The 22,758-nt window shown below is 38.2% G+C and overlaps 1 protein-coding gene across 2 annotated transcripts in view; it reads left to right on the top strand.

Moving 5' to 3' along the window:
• Positions 1–22,758, top strand: part of SLIT3 (slit guidance ligand 3) — a 538,149-nt gene that overhangs the window by 338,511 nt on the left and 176,880 nt on the right. For both annotated transcript variants that reach the window (XM_072873643.1, XM_072873644.1), the window contains one exon: positions 12,080–12,221. In XM_072873643.1, coding sequence (XP_072729744.1) covers positions 12,080–12,221 — 142 coding nt within the window. The remainder of the gene's footprint in view (positions 1–12,079; positions 12,222–22,758) is intronic.

Raw genomic sequence — 22,758 nt, 5'->3', positions numbered from 1 at the left:
GATCAAACCCAGCTTCCTTCCCATGTTCAGATGTTTCACTGTTGAACTGGCTTCTCTTTCTCTAACTTTGCCTCTAAACACAGACACGCTCTCTCTCTGCCTATTTGTCTGTCTCTCGTCCTCCTCTGACCTCCTTAGGATAGTAATTTTATTTCATTTTCCTCTCATATAAGTTTTATTATGACTCTTTGATTTTTCTTCTACCTGCTTTTTACTTATTGAAGTTGAAATTAATCTACATATCGATCAGCTATGTCAAGTCATAATGTGTTTTCTCACCTGTGTTAGTGTGGCTGTAAAGCTTTGCAAACTGAAACAGTGGGTTCATGAAGTTATACCATCAGCATCGCCTTGGTCTTTTCAGTGCCCTGTGCAGGACCCACTGGGTGACCCCACTTGTATTTTTTTACAATGATGAATCATTCTGTTTTTCCTAAGTATATACATGAGAAAATAAATATGCATCTGAATTGCACATCTAAGAATAAAGCAGATGCATTGTATCTCATACTGTGATGTGTAGTATACTTCAGGCACTGCTGTCCTCAGCTAGCTGCTGTCAGAACAGCTCAAATGTCATCAGTTCTCAACTGGTTGCTTGCAGAGGAGACTATCTGGTAGATAAGCAGGCAGAGACTGTGGGTTCATTTCAGTGGGTGGTGGGAGGAACTTGATTTTTCTCTTGTACTGTTGCTGCTGATTCTGAGGCAGTACGTTAGGACTTGGTGTTGACTCTGAAGGTGCAGGTTGATACAGATTTGTTATAGTTTTGGCCAGTAGCTTGAGGTACTTTACAGTGAACAGCATTTACAATGGAGTATGAAGATTGGATGAGATTTCTTAGAATACACCAGAGACTGTCATTTCTAACAGTTAATGAATTCATGCTTTTCTCATGTAAGAAACACCAGATTCTAAAATCCTGACAGTAATTTGGAGCTGATTTGTCCTGCATGTCTTGCGATGTGAAATTTAGCAAAGTTTAAGTGTAAAATATGTGATTTTTAAGTACTTTTCTATGATAGTTTTCTTTAATAATGAAACAAGCATTGTAGAGAGGGAAGTTGCATCCATACATCATTCTCTTTTTCATTAGAAACCATTTTCTCTGATTCTTGATCCTTAATTCCCATTCAGAGGATCTACAAGAACCTGAAGAAAATCAAAATGCATCATTTGGATTAAATAAGATAAAATTCAGTCTGAAATTGATGCAAGAAGGAAATCATTACCAGAGCCAAGTGTCTAGTGATTTCTGGCTAAATAAACTGATTTTAAGAAAATAGTGGATTGATCCAAATCTCGGTTGAAGATCTAGAGTTTCTGATTCATATGGTGAGACTGCAGCTGAGGTATAATAAAAAGGAAAATATGTTAGCTTTCTGCTGCTTACTGCAGATTGGAAGCCCTAATGAGGAAGCAGATTTATTTGTTTAGGTGAGGTCAAACAGTCTTAAAACATAGCTGTTACTCTCTGGCCCAGACCACAAAACTCAGTAGATTGTCTTGCTTCATTTTTCTCCTAATAACTTCATAGCATATTGTTGAGGAGACAACCAACAAGGAGTAACTAATAAAATAGCACTCCTCAAACTTAGTATCTTAATGAGAACATTCAGAGGATGCCAAAGCAAAACTGTGTGGGGAGAAGAACTCCCCCCCATCTGCTCCTATTTAAAAGACTGTGCAATACTATATCTGCATAACTAGCAGCAGGTCTGCTGCTTTCAACATGGGACATGGAGGTACTGCCAGCACAGAAGATTGGTGCTCCCTGGAAACTAAAGGAGGGGAGGACTATTTGCTAATGATGCAGATTTTGCTAGTGCTAGGCAGTAGCAATTGCTCCTGAGGGAGCAGAGCAGTTTCTCTCCATGCAGTCCATACCAGCTCATGCAGAGAAGGTCTGCTAATGGCCTTTAGTTTTAATGGTCACAGGAAGCAGCATAAACAAAGTGGGAGGAGGAGGCCTTTTTCTCTCTGTGTGAGCGTGTGTGAATGGTCACTTTCTGCCGTGCGGGACATCCTCATTGTACAGCTGTCTTATTGCTTTTAGAAGTGAGCTAAACCATTTCATCTAACTTCGACCTCTTTCCAAAACAGTGACCTGTGAGCCATATTAGACAAATAATGTCTTTTTTTTCACTGTTAAGTTGATTCATGCTTTTTGTGACCATCAACAGACCCAATAAGTGCTCTTGCAATGGAGTCTGTGCAGGACTTTCAGCGTTGTATGACTTTTAAAGCCTTTTGGTAAAAATTGTGCTTTAAATTTGGTCTTAGAAACTTTTTGTGGAACTCTGATAGAATTTTTACCTCCTGTTATAATTTGCTACCACAAACTAACGTATCTAGTCTAAAGAAACATTTCAATACTATGCATTTGTTAGTTGTTCCTCAGATGAAAATCTATAGGAGGTTTGGAGAGATACTAACCGTTGTTTATCAGAGTTTGTTTGTTTTCTGTTTCTGTTAAGTTTCTTATTACAAATTTAAATTTGCTCTAGCACTAGCAGTTATGTTGTTTCATACTGTAAGAATTTACTTCCTGAATTGCTTTATATGTAAGATGCCACATATGGTGTTTTTTATTTGGGGGACAATCTTGCAAATCTGAGATGTAAATAGGTATTTATTAAGGCACTTAATATTTCTTTGAAAACTAAAGCTGAAAATTGACTTTAAATTACAGCAAATTTAGTCTTACTGTCCAAAAATGATGTCTTACCTTTTCAGTATAATTACCTTTGTTCTGGAATTCTCTTTTCCCCAAAGCAGTATGTGTAGCTCTTTAATGCTTATTTAATGATGGTGGGTTGGAGTATAATTATTCAGCCATTGAGCTTTTGAACTGCTGCTGTAAGAATAATAATGTGATTAGTTTTTATGTTAATGTCGAAAAACAGTGGCTTGTTTATTACTAGTATTTTGGTAGTATTTTGGTATACAATGGAAATGCATCATGGTGGTCTGTCCTGCCACGGATCAGTACCACAGCCTTGTTCTGAGCTAGTTCACAGAGAGCGGCAGTGTTAAATATGAAGGAACATGGGTTGACTTTGAGTATGTGGCCAAGCCTTTGTATGAAATCCGTAGACTTTTTCTGTTTGATACATGTATGTGATTGGCAACATGTTTATGGATACTCAATTAAGAAGAGTGATTTAAAAAAGCATGGAGGTGCTTATAAAATGACCGCAGAATTCCATAAATGAATAAATGGCAAATACGAAGTTGCATACAGTCAATATCAGGTTCATGTGAATTTCTGTTTTATTGACAGTGAAATTTAGTGATGTTATATAGTTGCATTAAAACTGTGGTGTGTGGACCATAGCCAGTTGCCAGACACCCACCCAGCTGCTCTTACTCTCCCTCCTCAACAGGGCTGGGGAGAAAACACGATCTGCTCCACCACCTCCTCCCCCTCCTTATTCTCTGACTTTGCTGCTTGCAGGGCTGTTTCTTACACTTTTTTCCTCACTCCTTACTGCCTGGCACCTTTTTGCCTTTTCTCAAATACGCCTTCACAGAGGCACCCCCAGCTTCACTGACAGGCTCAGCTGTGTCCTGCAGCAGGGCTGCTGTGGAACTGGCTGGAACAGGCTGTGCCTGGCGCGGGACAGCCCTAGCCTCTCCTCACAGAGGCCCCTGCAGGAGCCCTGCTCCCAGCACCTGGGCACGGACACCCTGTACCAAAACTGAAGTGATCTCCTGGTTCATTGAATTAATTCTTCATCATTCCAGGCAAATGTTTAGGTCAGAAGATCCTTAAGAATTTTATTCTATAAGTTCCAGATACCATAAAGAGCTTGAATGTACCAGAGGTCTCTTGCAAAAGACCAAAGGCAGCAACCTCAGCCTGTCCCAGCAGTAAGGCAAGAAAGGTCGCTATTGCCCTGCATTCCTTCGCGTGTCCCAAATGCCAAAGAATTTGGTCCAAGGAATTCCGGGGTGGCTCTGGGAAGGGGATAATGCCTCACCCTTTGGCCGTTGCCCACTCATCTGGAAAAAAGTGTTTCCTGACTCCAGATCTGTCCATTGGGTGAGCTCGTGACCAGGCTGGACCTCTCGGGTGTCATTATCAGGAGAAATGTCACATTCTGCCCGACATCCTCTGAATAGCTGTGTCAATCTGTAATGCTTCTGATTGAAGTGAATCTCATCTTCCTCCTCTTCCTGAAGAGACCAGCTTTTGTGCAGAGGCAGGAAAAGTCCTATGTTAGGTGCGGAAGGATGCAGGGAGGGGGGGAAGCAAAGACAAACGTGCAATCAAACAAAATCAAGTTGTGTTTAAAACTCCTTTTCAAATACCAGCAAATCAAACCCCAGGGACTCAAAGCATAGTCTTAAACTATTCCTATCCCTTCCATAACTTTATCAAATTTCATCATGAAACAGTTCAGATTCCTTAATGGATAACCTGTTTAGAAGGCCATTCCAGAACTATACTCTCTTAATAAGCTTACAATTGATCGTGACCATTATCAATCTTTTAACCTTGTACAGGTGGTATCCTGTCACTTAAATAACTTGTCTTCCTCTTCATTTTTATGCTTGAATGTATTTATAAGTTCACTGTATTACTCTGGACCTATTTTTAACTGTCACTTCGTATGCACCTTTCAGACTGCTGATACAGATTGTGGAATTGGCTTTAATGAGACTACTATGCATAGATGCCATTTGAACTGTAGAAGCACTACATCTTTTAAGACTTTCTAGTAGCATTACTTTTTTAGTCTTTAGCCTGTTTTGGAAGAGCAAATAGTATACAAACCCAGAGAACCAAACACACGCTAACAGCTTTCCTTATGGTACAATAGTCAGAAAGTTAAGTTCTGGTGGCTTTTAGGAGAAAATGCCTGTGTTGACAAGGCTGAAGAAAGATGTTCAAAGAAAGGCTCAGAGTGGGCACAGGGCATAGGAGATGTTCAAACTCTAACTTTTTCAATCCCTCCTATGGAAGACTTAGATGGAATAAATTTCCCTGAGAGAAAAACAACTTTGTCATAGTTTTGAAAGGACTTAAGCTGTCTCACAGATTCTGTTTTATTAATCCTTCAGAAGAACAAATCTACCTATTAAACCTCAGTTGTTACAGGTGAGCCTGCTTCTTTGTTCTACTTTCTTCTATTTTGTTTAGAAGTATTCCATACAATTTTGGTGCTATTATTGTTAATTAAATAATTGCAATATTAGTGTTTTTAGGATAAGACAATGTGAAGTAAGGTCTGATTTTCAATGGTGTTACTTTACTGATATATTTTGAAACATGCAGCATAGGTTTGTAGAATGAAGTAGGCTTCGTTCATTAGGCCAGACCTTCCTTTCACTGCAATTGGATATTTCCTTTTTTATTCCTCAATATTTGTTTGTAAACAAATTGGTGTTGACTTTGCCTACAGAACAGTTGTGCTTATGTGCCATGAATTTTTAACAGATAAATTTACTGTTTGGGAATGTTCAGCAGAACAGTGAACTTGAATCAAATAATGAATATTCACGACTAGCAAATTTTTGCATACCATGAACTTGATGTTATTAACATCATCAATCAGGGGCTCAAGTCACTAATCATAAATACTTAATGCTGTGCTCAGCAAAAAGCTGTTGAACAACCATAGATGGAAATATTTGCATAAACCATTTGTTGCACATTCCTGTAGAATAAACACATTTGTACAAATTTTTCTCCATTAGTGGAATATTTGCTATCAATAAGGAATGTTAACTTTGCAGATAGTCACTTGTGATTGACTTGCCCATATCTCTCTGCAGGACTATGCACACTCAAGTGTATTCTAATATGAGGACGCAAACAGCAATCAGGAGCAATACATCAGCTTTAGGTATCTTTCTGAGATTGTATTACTGGGAGTCTAGTGAAAACTATAGCTCATGTAGTAGTACTTGATTTCAGATGTCCCAGCATTGTAAGAAGTTCCAATGGGTTATTTAATTAAACCACAAAAGGTCATAATATATCCACAGATCTGCAATACTTGTAGTGTTTTGTTTATTGATCAATAATTTCATGTCTGCTATACTTAAAATGATTTAAAGTCACCACAGTTTTTAAACTGGTAAATCCTGTCAGATTTATCTTAAAATCCATTAATATTTTTTACAAATAACTAACATTTTGCTGGTGGAAAAGAACTGCTGCAAAGGCAATTGGATAGGTGAGGAAGTAATAAAGCACACTACTTAGGGTGCCGTAATTCGGTGTCAGTGCAAATGAGATTGTTTAGTTTATTTAGTCATTGCAAAATTTATTTTAGCAGCCTGTGACATTTAAGCTGTTCATTTATACACCATAACCATTCTATTCTAATTGTAACATTGGTCTATTTGCTGCTCTTAAAAGGCTAGAGGCCAATGAGATGCTTATTTGAAAAAAGCACTTAATTTCTCTGTAAACTGCTGGGTCCTAAGTCTGTCCCCTGTCTCCTCTCTCCCCCGAACCCATAGTCTGAGACTCTAAAATAAAGTTCTGCAGGCTAATGGCATGCCAAATTTTAACTACCATAATCATTGAGGCTGTCATTCCATTACATCAGGCACAAAAAGCATAGTAATATTTGTTAATCATGTTCCTATCATAGCTTCCACATTGTTAGTGTTGGTTTTTTATAGCAAAATGTATAATTGAGTTGATGATTTTTATCTCTTAGAGAAAAATATAATTAACATGGTGAACTAGTGCTGCTGTGTAACAAAAAATCTGAAATGACAAGATGACAGATAGTAAGAAGAACTTCAGAAGGGAAATAACGTAAATGCAGCTGGCTTGTCTATGGCCATTTCCTTTTGTTGCATCCATGCCATAAGGAGTTTAGTGGACTTGTGAAGGACACAAACAGGAATCCTGAAATATTTTTGCTTTTCCTGTGTCTTTTCTTTTGAAGAAGTATTGGCAGCAAAAGGAAAATTCATTTTTAGATTTCAAATATCCTTCTTTAGAGGCTGTATTGCCTTGGGCCCTTTTATCTATCTGTATGCTTATAGCCTGCATACCTATGAAAATCATACCCAAATTTTAATTTTAGGAACTTTAAATTCTATAGCCTACTTAGACTTGTTTTCTTGACCAGTCCTTTCTTTACCAGCTCTTCACAACTATACAAACATTAAACTGATTAAACTCTCTTGGATTTTTTTGTGCTTTAATTCTATAGATCTGCTATGGAGCTAACAATAGATCCTCATTTAATTGAAGCAGTTAAATCCAAATCAGATTTGAAATTCTGTTTATAGCATTATTCAAGAAAACTTTACCTTAACAGATGACTGACTGTAAGTGCTGATGGATGTCATGGTTTAACTCCAGCCAGCAACTGAGCACCACACTGAGCACCACAGCCGCTCGCTCGCCGCCCCCCCCCCCCCGGTGGGATGGGGGAGAGAATCAGAAGAGTAAAAGTGAGAAAACTTGTGAGTTGAGATAAAGACAGTTTAATAGGGAAAGCAAAAGCCACACACGCAAGCAAAGCAAAGCAAGGAATTCATTCACTCCTTCCCATGGGCAGGCAGGTGTTCAGCCATCTCCAGGAAAGCAGGGCTCCATCACGTGTAATGGTTACTTGGGAAGACAAATGCCATCACTGCGAATGTCCCCCCTTCCTTCTTCTTCCCCAGCTTTATATACTGAGCATGACGTCATATGGTGTGGAATAGCCCTTTGGTCAGTTTGGATCAACTGTCCTGGCTGTGTCCCCTCCCAGCTTCTTCTGCACCTGGCAGAGCATGGAAAGCTGAAAAGTCCTTGACTAGTGCAGCAACAACTACAACATCTCTGTATTATCAACACTGTTTTCAGCACAAATCCAAAACATAGCCCCATACCAGCCACTATAAAGAAAATCATCTCAGCTGAAACCAGGACAATGAAATATGTGCTAGATGCTTGTTGAGTGTGCATATGTAATACAGTATTTTGTTCTTTGCAAAGGAAAAACATAAGCAAAAGCATTTGATAATAATGATAATTTATGCACGAAGTATTTTTATTTCATTAAAGTTTTCAGAAGTCTACAGTCTAGATCTACTTTTGCTCATGAAGAAGAAAGAAAATCACCAAATATAAAGGGCTGTATTCAGCATGGAATCAAAAGTATTTTTACTCTAAGCACAAGATGTTAGTCAAAAGTGGCAGGAGTACTGGTTATTTTGGGGCGTTCAGAGAATTCAAGCTTATAATGAAAAATTAAGTTTATAAAAATACTCCTTTTTCCATCCTATTTTAAGCTAAATGAGAAAACTGACCACTCATCATATGTGGAAAATAAAGAGTCCACACAAAGACAGCCTCTTTCTTTACTTTTTACTTTACTTTCTTTCAGTATAAACTGTTATTTTTTCATCCCATTTTGGTTGCATCTGCGCTAAGGATAAAGACATTATATTGCTTTCTCTCTATATTTTGACATCATGTACCTCCCTGGTTAACTAATGGTTATTCGTTTTACTCGCTAGCCATAAATCAAACTCTGTTCACATAGAAGTTCCTCTTTCCTAGTGGAGAATCACAGGTAAATGGGTTTTGGTCCAAATTCAGGGTAAATAAAAGGACTCCTATTGGCTTCAGTCAACTATATATCAGGTGTTCGTTTGGAGGGGATCCGAAAGGCTTAGTGGACAGCACAAATAATGTTTTGATTTACCTTTTGGCCTTTCCATTCAAAAGGTTGCTGGAAAGTTCCATGATATTTAACTGTAGTATGATATTAATTATCAACTTTTTACTGTTGCCACCTGCTTTTCGTGCAAGGAAGTCTGGTGTTTCTGTCTTTTCTCTCTCTTTTCAGGGAACTTTATATAATAACCTCCTTTCAAACCATTCCTTCAGTGTACAGCACTCTGCAATACTGCATCACACAAAATGTGGAGGTGATGAGCTGAGTTCCACTGAATCTTTTACTGTTGATTTAGATGCAGTAGAATCAGGAACACACTCTTAAAACTCCAACTGGCAATACATCAGGTTTTTTGATGTTGTGCCCTAATGGAAAGGGAGTGTATTGCTGCTTCTCTAACCCACAGTGATATGTTGTAGTGTTATAACTGTGCAAAATGCATTTTCCCCTTGCTACAAAGCCTCTTCAGAAAGCACATCAGACGTGTGATGATAAAGGGTATGGTATGTGGAAGATTTGACCTTGCTGCTAACTTTCTTTTTGCCTGCCAGACAGCAAGGATTGCTCTGAAGTGTTTCTTCCCAGTTTGATAATTTCTCCCTATCCCTAAAAGCTTGCAATAGGTCATTTGCACTTCCCCCATTCTTCATTTTGTTTTGAGCATTGCACCACAAGGTAGGCAGACAAAGAGAAAATGTAAAACGTATGTGATCAGGTTGTAAGAACAAACCTCTTGTTCTTATGCAAACATAACAGATGCCTGAGTGCATTTTGAGGCAATATAAACTACTTTTTTTGGAACTATTCACAGTTAAAATCTTACAGAAACCTTAGACTCCATGAAAGGCAGAGATGGCAGTGCTATTGGTGATACGCAGCAGAGCTCCATTAATTTTGAACAAATTCTATTAATTCACAATGATGGTATGTCTGCCCTGCATTTCTGTAGCCAGAAGACAGACCCAAGAGAGCTGCTTGTCCTGCCTGTTATACATGTACATGTTTGACTAGTGAAGATTTTTGGGTTTTTTGTTTAGTTCAAATAGCTACAGATTAAATACTGTATTACACACATGGTCACATATGTAGACTATGTTAACACAATGTCTAATAAGATTTTGAAACTGGAACAAGTCAAAGTTCAGGTTGCCTGATAAATGTGAATTTGATTCCATGGGCTATACGCATTAGGACTTAGACTTTAATTACATTATTGACTTATTTTTTTACAGTAGATTTTTGTCCAGTTGATTCTGTAGGGTGAAGCTGCGCTAGTACTGAAACCAGCTCTGTGTTGCAATAAAAGACTGTTGCTGGTAAACTCTTTATCTGCAACTGTCATGGAAGATGGAAAGTGGACTGTAAATGAGACAGGATATTTTAGCAAAGAGAAAGGATCATTAGGATCATCTCATGATGAAAGCAGCTGCCCACTCTCATAAAGAATGAATTTGACCCCTACCCATACCACAAATGTCCCGTGAGATCCATTTTTTTCAAGATGGTCACTACCTCTGAAAATCTAATTTCTGGATGCCTGAATTGGAGTTCTGAGGTCTGGTCTGCCAAAATACAGTCACTCACAGCTCTGATTAGCATCAATGAAAGCTATATTTAAAACACATATAGTGCTATGAAACCCACATTTTTCTCCTGCTATCCTGACAGAAAGTCAGGTGATGACCCAATAAAAAAAACCTAAATCCAATACCTTACTTTGGCAACATTTCGTACACAGTTGAAATGGTGATCTTATCCTGAAACTCGACAGTATACTTTAATTTAAGGCAGTTCTGTCATCCCTGGCTACAAAATAATATTTAAAGGGGATGACCGCTTGCTTGAACTAAGGGAAATTCAGACAAACAGAAATGAATTCACATCAGAATAAAATACCTTTCTAATGGAAGGCATGATTTTGCTGTAATTGTCTTTTGCTTTCCAGGAGAGCTCCCTCTGCAAGTGTAAAGTCAGCCTGTAGAAGTTTTCAGCTGACATCTTTTCAAACTGTATCTGCCTTACACAATAATGATACTTAGAGGTGCCACTGGATGTCTTTCTGATGTTGACTTTTCATTGCTGTTTACAAGTCTTTGAAAATAGGAACATATGTAGGCTTGCTATATGAGATGATGTTTTTGTGCATAGTTAAGGGCTAAACCAGAGGGTATGTAGGCATAAATCAAGAGACAAAATTTATAAGAATGTTGAATTGTTATAAAATTTTAATTGTCGTAATGATATTGGATTTCAAATTGATGCAAACAAATGTTTTTGGACTTTTTGTCACCTGCAGTTATAACTTATGAAAGTATCAATCATGGGTCTTTTCCAAAACAAACCCCAAGAATGTACAGCTTTGTGTATAGTTTTCCATGTTTTCACGTGTATTTGTGATTTGACAATTATGATGTTTTAATTTTTCCAACCAAAAGATCAAATATGTTTTGTGATTATAATCTACCATAATCTAAAAAAATACCAGTTTTTCCTGTTTCTGTTATGATTTTGTCACTTCTTACCAACACATGTCTTCACATTCCGTCCCCTGTGTCTGGCCAAAAAGATACTTGAGGTTTCTTGTGTTACATGTACTTTGGAAGTATGACTTATCATAAATAAGTCAATAACTGCTACATCTTGATAACCTCAATTAGTGTGGCAAAACCATTTTATCTATGTCTAAGTGTATGTATATATCAAAATTTTAGATGTAAGAATCATAACCATTTGAGTAAAACTGACATAATTGCTACAGTTTCAAAAAAACTTAATGACACTTAATTAAACCTGAATCCAGTGGATTGACTAGAATGTATATAGAGCCACGTCCTCATGCTAAACCTTTGCTCTGTAAGTAGCTTCTTGTCTTTCAATGGAATTATTAGATTAAGCAAGGATTTGAAGGTTTGAACTCACATTTTTCTAAATTCTTTTTATGTTTCCATTAACTGCATTGTCTAATCTTGAAAAAACTAGCTTTATATTTCCAGTCTTTATGCCGTAACAGGTTACCTCATTTCAAAAACATAAGTTATTGTTGATCACAGTCTTCTCTCAGTATGTAAAAATACTCAAGGAGTGTTTGTGTAATGGAAACTTCTAGGCAAAGATAATTTTTGGAAATACTACTTGATCTTAAGGCATATTTTTTAAATCTTTGAATAAATTGATATGGCTGATCATGGAGGGGACCAGAGAAGTGTTCATGAGGGAAAGAGATTGATAGAGTGGAGACTGAGGAAGAATAAGAACACAGTAATCTTTTACATGTTTTCTCTGCAGTTGATTTGTAGCACATTATATTCACTGAATCCAAATAAATTTTTATTTAATATAGTAAAAGGATCTGGAAAACTCAGAGGCTGATGTATTTTGTTGTTAAAATCTCAGGCGATCATTTTTCAAAACTAACGTTTAATGTTTTCATTATGTCTCAGGTTCCCAGTCTGAACCTCCGTCGTGCAGTGCTAGTTCCATCACTTGCCCATCTGCCTGCACCTGCAGCAACAATGTAGTGGATTGTCGAGGAAGGGGCTTAACAGAAATTCCAGCTAACCTACCAGAGGACATCTGGGAAATGTAAGTGCCAATGCAATGCAAAATTCTTTTCCATGTCTCTTCGGTTTTGGTCCATGTCATAGCCTCCTGTGTGGACAAAAGGCACAGGTTTTGAAAACTGTTTTAAGCAGTTATCAGGTATATTGTAGTTGTCCTCTTCGCTTTTGTTCTTTTGATCTAAGGGCTCAAACCATTCTTTAATGTACATTAAGATATTGTTCGAAGTTGCCCTACCCCAAAGCAAGATTAAGTTCTTGGCGTATTATGTTCAGATTGTGTTTACATCTCAGAAATCTGGGATTACAGTTCTATAGTCAGGAAAAGGAAATACATGGTCCTTTTTTTTTTAAATAGAATTGTTTTATTTTTAGGTGGTGAATTCCCCAAGAGATGGAGGGATTTCTTGTTAGCTTGGCAGGATGCATTTGTAATGAAGTGAAGTATGACATCAGAACACATTGTCCCTGCTGATTTTAGCTTCTATTTCTTGTCTCCCACATTTTGTTATTCCCAGTTCTTTAACACTTTTGTGACTGGTTTGTGTTGTGAAATCAGATGCCAGTTTTACAGACTTGTTTGTCTTTACTACCTTTAGGAATTTTAATCATCTATTTTTGTGTCCGTGACTTCATAGTACTGTGGTCCTGAAATACTGTTACATTAAACCAAGTTGCTTTTGGTTAGTCCATAGGGAATGCAGGTCAATTCTTTTCCTATTTAGGTGCTTGTCGTACAGAGGTTACTGACATCCAACCAGCTTTTACAGTCTACGTAGCATGGATTAAAATATTTGTATAGTCACTGGACGCATTCAGCTTCTCATTGCTGTAGAAATACCACTACATAGCAAAAGTCACTAGGATAAAGCATAAGTTGAATTGCTCATATGTAGCCTGGCCCACTATGATCTGCTAGGAGTGTGACAGTTATGGCCAATGAAGATGATATGCTATGTTGTTTGCTGGTGATCTGCTCTACACCACCACTCCTCTAAGTCACTTTATCAGTTGCTTTTATAATTTAAGATTCACCTCAAATTTGTTTGGATTGCTGTCTCAGCACAACAGTTTAGAGGTAGCTTATGCTTGATTGTGCATCTCCACAGAAAAGATATATTAGAAATGAAAAAATTGTCTCAGTAAGTGCAAAGAATAAACATCTTAAAATTAACATTGTTGAGAATGTATCTAGGGCATGAAAAAATGTTTACAGGAAATATAAACTCATACGCAAGCTGTTCTGAATGCCCATTAGAATGCCCTTATATCCAAGGGCAAAGTATTACATGTTGTCACATAGAAAAATGCTTCTGGAAAGATGGAGGAAGCTGCCACAGTGTTTCCCTGGAAAAATCCTGTCATAAATTATTTTGACCAAGATAGCCGTTCTGGTTTATGCAGAAATCTGTCATACTGCTCAGAAATTCAGTTTGTCTGAGCCTGCTCTGGGCTTATTCAATATGAAATCCATCCAGAGGTCTCGTTCCAGCTACACATGCAATAATGACTGTCTTTTGATGTGATATGATAGGCAGAATAACACTCTTGCTGTAATGTTATAGCAATGGGGCCAAGTAAATTCTCTCTACATGCTGCAACCCACATCTCTTGCTCTCATACAGCAGTACTGTTGGTTTTTTTCCCTTGGGATTTATCCCCCATGGTTGGCATTTAGTCAGACCCTTTGTATAAAAGATGGCTATGTAGTGGTGCTGCCTGAACACTTCTTTCTGGACTCTGTAATCCTATGATCTGTAATCCTCATCATCTGTGAGAGATCTAACTCTTACTAGAGATGAGATTCCTTCTATGGAATATGGGCTACTGACAAACTACATGGCTGGGTTGCTATTACATAGAATCCTAAGGGATATTACTTGAGATGGTGTATTTTTCATTCAGCCATTTCTATCTAGCATTGTAAATACTCATTCCACTAAAATACATTTCCCCCTATAGACTGTAGTCCATTCATAACATTTATATGATAGTACTAAAATGCTGTGCCTTCCTCAGTTCCACTTGAGGCATTTCCAAGTTCCTTTGCTTGGTTATTAGTTGCATACAATTACAGCTTTCTAGTTCTTGCATTTCCCCTTAACTCAGTATTTCTTTGTAAGCCAAATTGTATCCAATAAGAACCCTTGACTGATAAACCGTTCTACAGAAATGAAACACACAGCTGTTCCTCTAACATGGTTATTAAAGGTGACCTACATTTCACTCTGTGTTTCAGTATTAATTAAAGGTCATTTACTCAGCCTTCCTGCCTTTCTTCATTAAGGTAGGCAGAACCTTCTCTGACAAAGCTGTTGACAAGTCCTAAATTTTTTTTTGTTGATAAAAACCTATCACAAAACAGGCAACTTGCTTGTCATGGAACATAAAACAAGCATCATATGATGCTAATTTTCCCTTGCTGCTGACCTCTGCCACATGTGACTTAGTAGTCTGTTGTGTTACTCTATTACACCTCTCCCCGAGGTGCATTATCCTGAAGGCCCTCATTGCAAGTATGTTTATTATTAAATAAAGGAATTTAGGAAAGCTAGAAATCTGTATCCCAGCCTTGCTTTTTCATAATTTCATAAAATAGGTAGAATGTACAGAATGCAGTTCATTTTTTTATAAAGCTTCTTGTTCAGTGGGGAGCTGACATAGGCAGGCAAATTGTCTGAGGAAAAATGAGTTAGAAAAAATTGAAGCTGAGGAATACAGACTGTGTGTTGAATGTTATAAAAGATTCTGTGCTTACAAAGTGGTTCTCTTGTGTTTTTCAGAGGAGAAATGAACAGTGTATGTTATAGAGAAACGCATGAGAATAAGCACAGAAAAGTTTTGCATGAATACTTGCGAGGAAAACAAAAGTCATTAAGCACCTGGAGGCATGTACTGAAAAAGAAATACCAAAACAAATATGGCTTGATGGTTTGCTGGTAAATGAACAATTTAGTCATTTCACTACATTGGAACAGCATCTACAATAAAAGAAGTTTGCATTTATTTAGAAAGGGTGAGAGAAAACGCATGCAAGATAGGTAGGGAACATAGTGTGAATGCAGAATGGACTTGACCTTGGAGGGATATAGGGAGGGAGGGATGACCTACAAACTAGTAGGAGACAAAGTCTCCAAAGAATCTGTTTTTCTGATCAGACTTGATCACAACCTCGCAACCAGTGCCTGTCAGACTGAGTGACAGCTCAGCCCATAAAGACAGCAAAGCCAGGATATAGTAGAGACCAGCTGTGCCTGCGAGAGTCACCACCCTGCAGCTTGTGGGAGCTTTGAAGGGTGTTGTGAGAAACACGCTTGCCACAACAGCAGATTTCACTCAGCATGTGGTTTGGGCTGTTGTTGGCTGAGGACATTGGGCTGGATGGATCTGAGCTCTGGCGCTGAATGCCCGTTCTTAATCATTAGTGTTTGGCTGGTTTTATGCCAGGGAAAGGACAGCTTTCCTGCACTTGCAGATGTGGGGCACTGGGAGTAATGGCATTGCTAGCCCTGTCTGTAGTGTTTCAAACAGTATTTGCTTCAACATGCTGCCTGCCAGGTTCGTTTGATGCTTCCCAGTACTGGAGAGTGATCAGTAACTCCCTATTAATCTTTTCCCCACCTCACTACACTTTTCCTCTGTCCCTTCTTTAGAATGAAGTTTTCATGCTGTTTGTCTATCTCAGACTGATCTACTTCATTTTTTTTATTTATCACTGCGAATAAGGCTGTATTTTAGGATATTAATTCTGGACAGCTTTTGTCTGAGAATTTTGTACACCTTAAAACAGTAGTGCAGGGACTACTACATCTGCCTTTGTGTTTCATAAAAGTTTGTGTAAGACCTTCCTGAGTGAAAGCAGGGAACAGCTCCCCAAAGGCTGGCCCTTCTGCTGCTGTCTGGGCTGGAGTGCATGGTGGAGGGTGCTCACGCAGTGGTGCCCAGAGGCAGGCAGGCTCCTGAGCTGCCGGAGCAGCAACCACTAGCACCAGCACTGGCACTGGGCGCTGCTTGTCTGAAGGATCTTCAGATTGTGTAAAAGAAGGATTTGATTAATTGCTAGTGCTAAGGGCTGGATCGTGGGTTGGGACAGACACTTGAGAGAATAAAGACTCTCACTGCGCCCAGTATGGAACTGTTGGGAAAAGAAGGCTGAACTCAAATGAGGAAACAACAAAACTTATGATGAGAAAGACTGGGAACAAAGGAAATCAAGACAGGTTGATAAAAGTGCTATGAGCCTGAGAAAGTGAGGAATATTTGGTGATAAGGCCTGAGATTGCTGGTAGTGAGCCTGGGACACAAGCTCGGCAGGGTGGGCTTTGGGGATGCGGCAGGAGGGCTGGGACACTGGGTGGCACGAATGGGGTCTGGGCAGACTGCAGGGCCAGGACAGAGCGGCGCAGGTGAAGATGGAACTGAGGAGTCTCTTCCCACCAGAAAACGCAGGTGTCTTCCAGAGCCTTCCTGCCTTGTCACCGTGTACTTGAGAAACCCAACAACAATTTGCATATCTTTGGCCATGTGCACTAGTGACCACCTATGCAGAGGTTAACTATTGGACTACACAGGGATTTACTGTTTTAACTGCTGCTATTCCAGTTAGACATCAATGCAGAGGTCTGGGTGGTGTACTTTTGTTACACATGAGTTTCCTTGTGATGGAATTAGTTATTTCAGCTTTTGTTTTTGAATCTACTAAATTAAATATATTATTTTAAAAAGTAAAAAAAAAAAAAAGGAAATGCCAAAGTTAATGTTTGTAGCTGCAGTCTTCATGCAGTGCTTTTGTATACATTTGTTGTGGTATGCACTTTAATTACAGCATAGTCTCATGTTGCCGTTAAAAGATTGGAATCGTTTCTTGTTGTCTAGGGATGTGTCAGGGTTGTGTAGTGAGGGAGCCTGTGTATATAGGATCTGTTTATTTGTTGCAGAAACAGGAAAATTCTAAAATGGGGACTGTGGGGAAGATAATCTCATGAATGCTGTTCAGAGAATTGGGCTGTGTCTCTTCTTGCCAGTGGTTTTATTAATTGACTTTGGGCAAGTAACTTGCACAAACTTTTCATGGGTGGTCACTAGTGATGTAATCCTCGGTTTCTGGCTGACTCAGCTGAGATATTCAGAAGTGCTGAGGACTCACAGCTGCAGCAAAAGTCAATAGGAGCTGCGCTTTGAACACATTGTGCTGTGCAACGCTAATTACTTTGAAAAGCCAAGTCCCAATCATCTGCAGACTTATAAATCAAACTCCAGAATCTAAAGTATATTCTTACATCTTGAAACTGATCTTAGATTTCAAACCTGTGCTTTTTCATATCAAGCTTGCTTTATCACTGTTACTTAACCTTTACAATACTCTCTGTCTGGTGAGATTAAGAGAAATATAATTGTATAAACCAAGAGTAATGCTGGATAGGATGTATCTAAATTAGAAGCAAGGACCTTTTGTTTAAATGCTGATGTAATAGCTCCAGACAGAGTAAAGAGGCTGACAGTCCCTCAAGGAAAAGTGCTGCTTAGGCACCCATATCTGGTGAGATAATAACCACAGCTTCCTGTCTAGCTTCTGAGCAGAGTAAAATAGGATGGCAGCCCTTCTACCAGCATCTAGGTTTGGCTTAAGGTCAGTTTTGAGTCACTTGTTCGATGTTGGTTTAGTTTATCATTCTCACTATTGGCTGAATTGGTGACTGATATTTTTGTAGGTATGAGTAGTGCTTGATTTTGGTGCATAATTTCTACCGTTAGGAAAAATGCTAGAGTTTGAGCACTGAGGAAATATCTAATGCACTTAACTGTTGGTTTTCTTATGGTTCTGTCAATATGAAAATGAACCTACTTTTCTGCAGGAGAATCACCTTGAAATGTAATGTTCTACTTGTTCCACCTTTAATTAATGCTTTTCTGGCAAATTTAATATTTAGACAATTGCTGTCATGAGGGTACCACTGTGTTGTGCAGTGTTGCAGACAGACCTGTAGATAGATGAGTTTGTTGCTTTTGTTGCTTCAATGATTGTCTTGGGAAGAAATTACCTTCTCTGTTCTTCAGTACCTGTAGGAGTGTGTATTGTAGGAGAGCTGGGACTTCAGTTATGAATCTTGATGAAGCTTTTGTGATGTGAGGAAGGTGATCAACAAATTATGGGCATTTAAATTACTGGTATATTCGAAATCAATTTTCCATTGATTAAAATAAAGTCAGAAAAGCTATTATAAAAAGATTGAGCACTGGTAACTATTTATTGTAATAAAATTAATTCTTTCTTATATAAATTATGAATTAACTGCATCTTAACAATTTCACGTATATTAATAATTGGCTTTGAAGTTCTCAGCTTCTTAAAGGCAAGAGTTTTTTCTTTTTTCAAGAATATAAGTGTGTAGAAACTATAAACTTTGGGGATAGAGGAATGACAGTTCTGCATTTAACATTGTTCTTCCTCCTAAAAGAAAAGTACAATAATTTTCCCAGGCTTCCAGTAAATACTGTGGCTGAAACCAGCACAGTATTTTTGAACACTGTAATAAATGTTCCATAATTGCCTCTGGTGGCAAGTTCTCTGGCTAGGGAATCAGGTTGGCTCCTGTAGTTGAGTCATATAATATGATTTTCACTCACTGCTGTAAATTGGCTCTGGACAGCTTCACATGTCAAATATGACTACTATTTTCTGGATCTCACTAGACAAACTGTGTCATTCACTCCTTGCATTCCATATAAAAAAAGAAGTTTCTATAGTCAGGCAAAAATTATGTAGAAAATCTTCTATTCTATGAGGGCAAGACACAAAAATAATAAAGAAATAATAAAGAAAATATTTTAGATTGGGAGTCGGTAGAGAAAATATAAATATATGGGAAATGTTAAGAATAAAGGTGTTTTCTGTGCTGAGATGGAGTAAGGAAAACAGGAAGGTATATTTCACAGTTTTAGAAACAAGCAGTAATGGCAGGGAGTTTCTGCTGTAAGATCGAGGCAGGATTTATTTCTTACATCTTTACTTTTATTTGTAAAATGAAGTGTAACTAATGTCATCTATAGGCATAAGAAGATGTTTTTGTTTTGATAAATCTAGATTTCATACACATGATAATTTTCATTTTGGCTGTATCATCTCTTACCTTCTTCTCTTTATAATTGTGAGATTTCTTTTTTAAAAAAAAAAAAGTATGTGCAGGTGAATTTTACTCAGGCAAGCTGTGTAGGAGTTAGTAACCTTACAAGGTTTGTAAGTTTTGGGTTGCTGGTTTTTCTGGTTTGGGGTTTTTTTGTGTGTGTTCTTTTTTTTTCCAGAGACATCACTTCAGTCCAGCAGGAACATAAATTTAGCCTTATTAATAAAAATGAATGGTATGAAAAAAAGATCTATATCTTTTTTATCTAATACAAATGTCACTCAAAAGCTCCTGTTTTGCCAAGCAAAATGAAGAGATTGTAACACATAAGGAGTATATATATCCTGAAAGCTGATTATGAAGGTGTAGAAGGAATCACAGAAAATAAAATAGGGAGCATAAAACCATAACTTTGAAATAAAATATGCTAATCAGATTTTTTACTGCATGAAACACTAATTGTCTTTTGACTTACATGTGTTCTTCTGTTTATTTTGATTTTTAAAAATTATGTAAAGAACAAAGGGTTTGAGGAATGTTTGTATTCAAATGACAGAATCTGTTCTGTTGACAAAATATTACAGGTGGCAGAACTTCAACTACCAGGAAGCTAGTTAATTTTCCTACTTATTTCTTGAGTTTTACCTTTTCCTTGTCAGTATTTGTAAATGTGTACTAAAAATAGATGTTACAGAATGTACGGAGCTCTTCACAATAAGTTAGATTATAGATTAAACAATTACTTTTTTTCCTTTCTCTCAGTTTACTACTTCCATTTCCACTAAGTCTAAAAATATATTTTTGTGTTACAACTTGGCAAATATAATGCAAACCAACTTGAAATCCTCAGATCCCTGAGCTAGTTATTGCGTTGTTAGAAAACTTGGAAAGTGATCTGGGCTGGAAGTTTTTTGAAGTAATTTGAAGTCAATAGAGGGTGGGCAGGACTGACCTACTAAGGTAACAATGAAATAGCAATGTGACTTGTTAAGGGGTTAGTCTTTCTGGGACCTAACGGAACAAAAACTTGCTCTCAGTAAAGCAAACATTATGAGTCTGGGTTGTTAAAAGCCATTCCTACTTGTTTACGTTTATGAAATGTAACTGTAGGCCAACTATTGCTTCCCAGTAGGCACTGTAGAAACCATGTGTCTCCCAAGTATAGACTTCAAGCTTCAGATTAAAAAAAAAACAAAAAACAAAAAACCCCAAAACCAACCAAGCAAAAAAACCCAAACAAAACAACACAAAACCTAAAACAAACCCCAAAAAATCCAATCCAAAACATAACAACAAAAAGTGCTCAGCAGATGTCTAAAGTTGAGTCAGCCTCAGAACAGATGCTGCGTTGCTGGAGTGAATGCGAGAACCTCATCCTCTATGAGCACCCTGCGGGCTGGTCTCCTTGGAGCTTTCTGAACTGGAATCACTGGGTGTCACAAAAATCCGGGAGTGGGATCCATGTTTCTGCTGTGTTTGCCATACCACAACATCTCGGAAACACAAGCATGCATGAACACATGCATGCTGGTTGAATGAAGTATGCAATTGGGCTGCATTTCAGCAGCAGGGAGTTGGAAATTGCCAAATCTCTCCAACCTAATGACTCTCTCTTTCCTGGATTTGTGTTCACAGCCACATGTGTGTATACAAGTAAAATTCTTCCTGCAAACTCTGATCCCAAGTCCATGTGACCCAATAAAGTCTACTGAGATGGGAAATTATCTCTGTCTAGTCTAGAATAAGAGTGGGGAGACATTATTTTAATTCTACCCTAAACCAGCTTCTGTTTAACCTTTAACATCCTCACTGATCGTACCCACTGATGAAGGCTCACAGGGGAGCTCACCTGAAGTCCCTGCTTTTAAATCTGGGCACAACCCACAAACAGTTCATGTAATTGTGGCATTGCAGTGAGAGGGAGCTCGGGCACCAGCAGCATGCTCGGTGGATGCCTGCAGCCTCACTCCAAGGATGAATCAAGGAAAATAAATGTATGAGACTGGCAGGAGAAATAACAATGAAAGGTGATGAGAAGGGCCAAAAATTCCACCCAGGAATGTGGAGTATAACAGCAGTAGATGGAGAAACCTTGAGGTTTGGCAGTATACTACTGCATTCTGGCTGTTTATATTGATAGAGACATTGGTGTTATGTCAAAAACTGTTTTGCAAAATACCAGTCTACAGATTTCTCTGGTGTCTTCCTGTTTGTCTGTACCACATTTGATGCAAAATTAACATACCACAACAGAGCTGGTGGATTCATAATGTGAATGCCATTACAAATTCAGCATTTACCAGTAGATACCTGACCAACTGCTCAACTACAGAGTTGTGTCAGCTTAAACTAACTTCACTGTGGTATGTCAGAAGATCCAATATCACTAGCACTACTTTTAGATGAACACCGTGGTATCAGGGAACATATCAAAACATCTGGTTTCATTCTGAAAGATGTCTTTTGGTGAGCAGAATTATCTATGTAGCTTCCTAGGTAGATTTATGTTGAAAAGTCACTTCATTCTTGATAGGATTTTGTCTGTTGAAGATCTGCCCGTAGGTGAATAGTTAAGAAGAAGTCCTTTTTAAAGCTATAGCAGGAGCTCGACAGCTAGACCCTGAAAATCAACACCAAACGTTGGAATACGAAGGGAAACTCTAGTTGTCACCTTCTGTTAATATAGGTAGACAGTTTACTGGCTCTTAGCTCTCCAGTTCCTAAGGCAGACTCAATGAGAGGGATTTATAATACATATTATTAATTTTATTTGGAAGTTATTCAGGTATTGCGATGAAACGCAGCAGTATAAAAGTCTTCGAGAACCCTATGTGTTTAGGGTTTTTATAGTGGTGGTGGAGTCTTTGGCTGATGTAGAGATTGAAGGCTTTAGCTGTCTGTTAAAACAAGTAGTAAGCACAGATATTTAAAATGCTGAATGTCCTGCCATCCCAAAGCACTTTGTTTTCTATCTGTCAGAGAACTGAGGGGTGAGAGACCACAAAAAGGCTGTTCCTTGGTAATGTAGGTCCATAAAGACTTTCTGAAGCAACAGGACTGCAGATTTTTTGCCTTGCACTTTGCAGAGAAGTGCCCTGTGCAGTGCTGCAGTGCTGTGGTGTAAAGGGCAATGACCGCGGCTTCTACGTTTTTCACTGCAGAATAAGCCACAGGTTCTGACTGGATTCCTTCCTTCCCAACAAAGGTGCCTCCTATCCAGAGCTGTCTTTGGGTGCAGCTACCTGAACCTGTTGTGCATGGTAGGAATAAAGCTTATATTTCAAATGAAGAGGCAAAATAGGGGTCAGGACAGGGATCAGATCTAGCCCATATTTGTAGTAAGAAGACCAGATTTTAAGTATGATTTATTCTTAAATACTGAAAATATATCTGTGGACTTTTCTTCGCCAGAGTCCAAAATGTACAAGATATGTAAGT

Source organism: Ciconia boyciana, chromosome 9, assembly GCF_034638445.1.
Source record: "Ciconia boyciana chromosome 9, ASM3463844v1, whole genome shotgun sequence".
Classification (NCBI taxonomy): domain Eukaryota; kingdom Metazoa; phylum Chordata; class Aves; order Ciconiiformes; family Ciconiidae; genus Ciconia; species Ciconia boyciana.
Note: the sequence above shows the minus strand (reverse complement) of the source record. Positions and strands in the feature narration are given on the sequence as shown.